The sequence below is a fragment of the Chamaea fasciata genome, unplaced genomic scaffold (genome assembly GCF_029207755.1).
Source record: "Chamaea fasciata isolate MVZ Bird 193981 ecotype frontalis unplaced genomic scaffold, bChaFas1.0.hap1 SCAF_4, whole genome shotgun sequence".
In the NCBI taxonomy this organism is placed as follows: Eukaryota; Metazoa; Chordata; class Aves; order Passeriformes; family Sylviidae; genus Chamaea; species Chamaea fasciata.
In genome coordinates this window covers 38,779,069-38,786,184 of record NW_027094089.1, presented here as the reverse complement: position 1 = coordinate 38,786,184, position 7,116 = coordinate 38,779,069, and the positions used below count along the sequence as shown (strand labels likewise).

The window sequence follows — 7,116 nt, the reverse complement described above, 5'->3', positions numbered from 1 at the left end:
TCCTGGCTAAGGAATTTGGGTTGTCATGGCTGCATTCCCACTGGAGTCTAAGACCACTTAACCCTTTATGACCACAGAGAGACGCCACCAGAGTCACAGACCTTTCTGGCCGTCTATTTCATGTGTGCGTGGGCCTGGTAGGGTCAGTCCTTTTTACCAACACAAAGCTATTTCTGTGCATGTCAGCCTGCCAGCTCTGAAATCAAGATAATAGCTATGTCATCACCCACACGGATGCTGTATGTGTAATTGCACTGCAGATTATAAAGTGCTGTACTAATGGATACCACAGAGTACCAAAGATGATATAATAATATCTGCTCTAGCCAGCTTATCTGCTTTACGAATACCATTATGATGTGACCCTGCTCCTTTTGAAATCAGCATGAGGTTTTGCTGGTATGAAAGATCTGAGACCTGTTCACATGGAACAAATGCTTACTAAAGTGATTGCTTCAGTGGCTTCATGCCAGATGAAGAAAAACAGTGCAGTCTTTTTTGATCATATTACATATGTCTTTGTACTGGTCAAGATGCAATGCAGTGATTAGAAAGGAAGATTCTCCACAAAAGGTCATGATTCTTCCACTGCAGTGAAGTGAATTTTACCAACTTAGCTTTCCTCACAGGTCTCCAGGAGATTCACCATGCATGCATTGATAAATGCACTCAAGGGAAACACCTTGCAGCCTAGTACTGCTTTATATTTTTTCACTTAGTCCATAACTTCATCTGATATGTATCAGTAACCTGATGCTACTTCCACATGTTTGTGTGAGAACCCAGCTAGTGGGCTACTGTAGCTGAGCATCTAACCCCTCACAAGAGCTTATCTGTTGTTTGTTAGCCAGTCAGATAACTCAAACAGGACAAGCTGTCTTGCATTTCATGGGCTATAATCTTGTATAATCACTGAGTGTTTTGGTGCCATGGTCACTGGTCTGGCATTTCCCAACTGCCAATAAAAATCTTACTGTTGAAGTGACATCTGGCAAGATAGGCTGAATTTCTGACTTTTCACTTTACAACTATAAAAGCCACACAAAACCATCACAAAGTAGAAATCTTGTATACATTTTCCTGGAAATGTTTGGAGTTTCTCCTGTTAGTAGGAAGGTTCCTACTAACTTTGTGGTTATTCCCCAGGGGTTAAGTGAAGGTATTTGTGTCCATTATCATAATTTTGGTGGTAAATTACATTCAAGTCCTATTCAATATTATTTCCTTTGCTAGCTTTAATATAGCTAAGTACCTTGATATAGTGAACTGTTTCATGCTGTAATTTACTAGCAGTTATTTTAGTTATAAACTGTGGAGTAACTAATTCTGATTAGGATTTTTCTTCTGTAATCTTTTGTCTGTTTAATAAATAATTCATTTTTAAATAAATATAAATATATATCTGATTTGCCATCATTAGAACTTGCCAAAGGGATTCCTTAAATTTAAACTGTTGCCAAAATCTGACACTAAGAAGGACTGACCTTCATTTAGACCACTTTCTGTGAAGGAATTTAAATACACAGTGGAGTTCTTTCTTCCCATCAGAATCAGAAGTCAGAAGAAGCAGGGCTTCTTTAATAAACTTTGTAGTTCCCGCTTTCCCAGCAAGAGCTACTCCTCTGAGTTGCTTAGTACTTGAGGTCAAGGAAAGAAAAACATCAAGTGTTCTATGCCTTTAATTTCTGAATATGAAGTGATCAGGTGAAGGAAGGATTCTGTCTCGTGACATCAAATATGGAGACATCTGTGGTGTCCCTTGTTACAAGAGAAGTAAGGAGATTCCTGAACTGAGGCCAGCCCACAGGATGCCAGGGTGGACTATTCCAAGGTGAGAGTATAAACTGAAGCTTGTTGCAGGTGAGTCAGACAAGGCACTGTGGTCCTGCCCCAGCACAGCCACTGACTACATAGCTGAAATAATTCACTGACACCCAGGTGAATGTATCAGTGAACAGGATCTCTTCTTGTTTTGATATCCTGAGCCCCTAACCTGTCTCTGTGACCCACTGAGGCTTGAAGCAAGACTCTGTTCCCATCTTACATTTCACTTCCAGTGCTAGCCCTCTACTCCTGCTTCCAGGTACACTGGGCTTTGTATACAGGGTGTGCAGCTGTTCCTCCTCCTAGCAGGACCTGGAGCACTTTGATGAACCCAGCTGCAAGTAGGAGCTGCTCAAGAGGAGGGGAGCATTATCACATATGCACAGAGGTGAGGGAAGGCAGTGGCTGGTCCAGGCCCAGTTTTATCACACAGGATTTGTCCCAACACTTTCTTCTTGAGCCTAACAGCGTGCTTAGCTTCTCGCGAATGGAAGGTCTTTAGGAAGAACTTCACTCAAATTTGCGGGACTTTCTGGTTCAATTTTACACCACATAAAGCCAACTTAATTGGACACGACTAAACTGGTATCTCATGGCTTTTAACTTGGGTATTATATTTGGCCTACTACTACAGGCTAATGACTGGGCATTGGAAAAGAAACTGTAGTCTTGCATCTTCTCTGCTTTCTTTGCTCTGCATCTTGTTACTTGTGCAATGATAACTCTATAAAGAAACTCTAAAGTGCAAATCTGGATTTTACATATTTGAATGTTCCACAGGTTACAAAAAATAATTTTAGTGTTGTCATGGCTCAAGAATGGTATTCCCCAATTTAGAAACCATGCTGCCACTTCCCCTCCCCTGCTCCAATTGGAGGCACGAAAGGCGAAGTTTGAGATAAGAACAGCTTACTGAAAATAGCAGAGAAATAATACACAGTAATAGCAACAAAATTACAACAAAAGGTGGAAGGAGAGGAAGAAGAAGATGATGAAGAAAAAGAATTAGAATTAGAATTAGAATTAGAATTAGAATTAGAATTAGAAGAAGAAGAAGAAGAAGAAGAAGAAGAAGAAGAAGAAGAAATTATTTATGGTGAAAAGGCCCTGACAATAAACAATACCAGACTGTTCCATCTATCATGTTTTCTCAACCAGAAGGAATCCCTCCTCCTCAGAAGCAACAGTCCCTTTTGCCCTGCCCCTGGCAATGACATAAGGTGGTATCAAACAACATCAGCAACCTCCCACACTCTCCTGCAAAAATTAACTCCATCCTGGTTGGAACCAAGACAAGCATTTTAGATTTAAGAAGACTTGGCCATGATGGCCAGCAAAGTAAAAGACCCAGGTATTTTGTTTCTAAAATGTGTTATGTATGATACTCAGATAGCCCTGATTCCTCAAGCATCTTTTAAATATTCCTCAGACCTATTATGAAATAAGAACTGCATTCAGCTGGGATGTCATTGCTGAAAGTGCTATTAGTGTGCTTGGGCCTGGGAGTGACCTCTGTACCCCACAGGGTCACTGCCTGGATCTCTCTTAGAGAGGTGGGGCACACTAGTCTCCACATTAAACTGTTGGGTAAGGCAAATGGATTTTTAAAGAGGTATTTCTCTGTGAGGGAGGCTCAGGCATTTGTCTTCATTTAGGATTCATATTCATGAACTTCACTCCGGAACAAGGTGCTTTAACCTTTTCATTTAAATTAGAGATAAGGGCTCTTTTCCCATAAGATAGGGCCAGCACAGAATGAAAAGGCAGAGTTATGTTTTCAATTTCAAGGACCTAAGCACTTGCATGACGTAGGGGAGGACCTAGCTAGATAACTTCTTAGTTACAGGTCTTCAAATATACCTCTTCCTTCCTTGGACACCAAAAGAAAAGCCATACTTAGAGATTTGAACCTGCATCTATGATTTTTCAGTTCAGTTCTGTGTCCACTGGACTATCAGAACACAAGAAAAAAAAGGTACTCAGTTGGACCACAGACCAATTTATCTACTATCTTACTTTGAAGTATATATAATTCTTCCTCCTGCATGTTCTTCAGTCTTTAATATTTTTTGCTCAGGAATTTTACGAGCTCAACGTGATCTCTATGTATTTAGCAGTCCTTACTGGATTTCTCTTTCATAAGCTTGTCAAGTCTTGTTTGAATGCATGTAGCCTTTTAGCTGACATCATGTCCTGGGGTGACATTCTGAGGTTTGTATCCCCAATTTACTGTTGAGTCTCTGTTGGATATTGCCCTGTGTGCCTTTGGTGTTGGGTCTGGGAGCAGGGGGAAGGGAGAGGTGTGTGGTTTGTTTTCAGAAACTTTCCTCCACCGGCTGGCCTTGAGAGTTGGATTCAGCAACACACGGCAACAGACCGAGAGATTTTTTTTTTTTCTTCAGTAGTTAGTTAGCTAGTTAGGCAGTAGCTAGCAGAGGAGGAGAAGCTTCACTTTTTTTTTCCTCTCCTCCTGGTTTTTTTTTCTTTTTTTTTTTTCTTTCCTGTTTTTTTTCCCCTCTTTTTTTTGTCTTCCCTTGGGACTGTTAAAATCTCTCTGGACTGAGGACTTGAGGGAGTGCCGTGGGGGCCCGCACCTGGAACCCACCAAGATCCATCCTGCGCAGCATTTCCCAGCACCACAGGGACTGAGACAGAGCAACCACCTCCAGGAAGGACTTCTTTTCTAATCCTGTCATCTCTCCAGAGCGGCACAAAGTTCTTGTCATTTGGTATTGTCAAATTTATTGTGCTGGGGAGTGCTTTGTCTGTTTATTAAACAGAGTTCTTTCCACTTCTCTCAGAGGAGGTTTTTTCTTCCCGGAACCAGTTGGGGGAGGGGAGGGAGGGCCCCCTTAGGAGGTTTCCTTCCAAAAATCTGCCTTAAACTTCTACACATCATCAGCTTCTTTTAGACCTCATAATCTTTCAAAAATTTGTTCTGTTACACTACTTACTGCATTAAAAAAAGACATCACCTATTTTCTGTTTATTTTGAACCTGGGATCCTGCTGAATTATTTGGTTACTTCCCTATACCTTGTTCTGAGTGTGACAGAAAGCAGTTGATTTCTGCTCACCCTTTTCTTACACTCACAGTTATGCAGACCTATAGAATTTGTCTCTTCTGGACCCAGTAATGCTGGATTACTTGGCTGCATGTATCACTGCCTTCACAAGGCAGCCATTCCATGCCTTACCAACTTCCCTTCTAACACCCTTTTCTAAAATGTACGTTTTAGGAGTGCTTCCATTTTCAGTAATGCAGATAATTAAATGGTATTATATCTTCTGTTCCTGCTCTGGGATAGAATTTATTTCAAAACCAAATTAACAGCATGTTTCCTTGCCTACAGAAAACATAGTTTAGGCATAGCTGAATCAGAGGCAGTGCTGGAAGTTTATGTAGGAGGAGAAGAGTGCTACATCTGTGTAACTGACGAAAATGAAAACTCACCTGTCCTCTATTATTGAAATTAAAATGGAGTTTTCCAGGAGTGGGGTGTTCACTGGCTCATTAATTTTATGAATATCTAACAGGATATTACCCTAAACTATTTATTGGCAAAAGTGCTATGAATCAAACTCAAACTCTTGTCTTTTAAGCTGAGCTCAACAGTGTTCCATGAAAGCACATGAGCACCACAGTGGTTCAACAGACCTAGAGAATTTTAGGACTGGTGGATTTGAAGACTACCAACTTCCACTAAAGTACTGTATTGCTTTTTTCCTTTGTGCATTGCCATAAGTGAAATGTCTTGTTCCATTTAAAATCCATGTTGCTATTGATCCCAATGAAACTAGTTTACCTAGCCAGGCAATCCTGAAACAAGGCTTGCTTCTTATCTGAATGGCTCACAGACAAACCCTAATATCATGGTTTTCATTGAGCAACTCTAACTTACTCTCCCATTTTGTTCTGACTACTTGTGCCCTGAAATTTTGCTTTAAGAACTGGGATACAAGCATAATCATTGCCTCCCACTGCATCGTTTATACTTTAATACAACTGGACAAAAGATCGCTTTCACAAAACTTATCATACAATGATGTGGGTTGGAAGGGACCTTAAAGATCATTCAGCTACAACCCTCCTGCCATGGGCAGGGACACCTTCCCCTAGACCTTCTCAGAGCCCCATCTAGCTTGGCCTTGAACACATTTACTTTAGCAAAAAAACCCCCAGAAAAACAGAAAATTCATTACATTTACCACTTTACTTTTTAATTAAGACTTACCAAAACTATTTCATTTCCTTTTTCAAGAAAAAAAGAAAGAGTGAGTGTGGTGACAGAAACACATTTCCAGATCAACTTATGAGAACAAAAAACCACACCTTTCTGAAGTGACACGGATTCTTTCATCATTGGAGGAGTTGAATCTGTCATCCTTTTCTCTGAAATACTCTTCTATGCACTGCTCTTCAAAGTCATGGACCTTTTTCAATTCATCCTCAGTTATGAAAAGTTCTGTGCAAAAAAAAAAAACAAAAGGAAAATGAATTTTGCAAATATTAACATGTGAAACTAACTACATTCTTATTTATGAAACTCATGGACTAAAATCTCATGAGCAAGTATGTGGCATTTTGATATGAAAGCAGATAGATGCTGTTAATTACTTAATTAGTGGCTTTAGTTATATATAATTCTGGAGACAGAAGCACTTAAGCAAGCAAATGCTGAGCAAATGTGAATATATTTTGATTACATGAGATCTAAACACTTCTGCTGGTCAGGTCCTGAACAGATGGTGAAAGCCAAAGTCGACCTGTAACTGATCAGATATATAATGAGATTAGGAGACTACTAAGAACAAGTCTGAGAGCACAGGGGTCTGTCCAATGTGGCAAGAACAGACATCTGCAGGCAGCAGTGTGATGGGAATGGGAGGAGAGCTGTGTGGTTGCATCTCCAGTGCCACATGGGACTCCTGCTCCCTCTTCACAGGGAAGTACGCTGTGGCATGGGCTAATGCTGGGAAGAGATACACATCCCTTAGCTCCCTGCCTCTGGCATACACATTGGGCAAGATGGAGGCATTCTGCCTTGAAGAATTAGGTAGAGAAGACAAAAGTGTTATCAAAATAATTTGACAGGTTTTCCCTCATAGTTATGGACCTCATTTAAAGCATGTTGAGAAACTACTCCTCCAGTCTAGTCAGAGTCAAGGAGAGACTGTGTCCACCAAATTGCCTTTTACCATCTCTAAGCTTATTCAGGCAAAAAGTGTGCTCAGGGGAAGTATGTGCTGTTTACTCTGTATTTTCAAAAATAAAGCTGGAAGTGTGATGGAG

General features: G+C 40.5%; 1 protein-coding gene across 1 annotated transcript in view; it reads right to left on the bottom strand.

Annotated features, from left to right (window-relative positions):
- TRPM3 (transient receptor potential cation channel subfamily M member 3) overlaps positions 1-7,116 on the bottom strand; it is a 286,642-nt gene that overhangs the window by 5,320 nt on the left and 274,206 nt on the right. Inside the window, exon 24 of the mRNA XM_066181327.1 lies at positions 6,157-6,289. Coding sequence (XP_066037424.1) covers positions 6,157-6,289 — 133 coding nt within the window. The remainder of the gene's footprint in view (positions 1-6,156; positions 6,290-7,116) is intronic.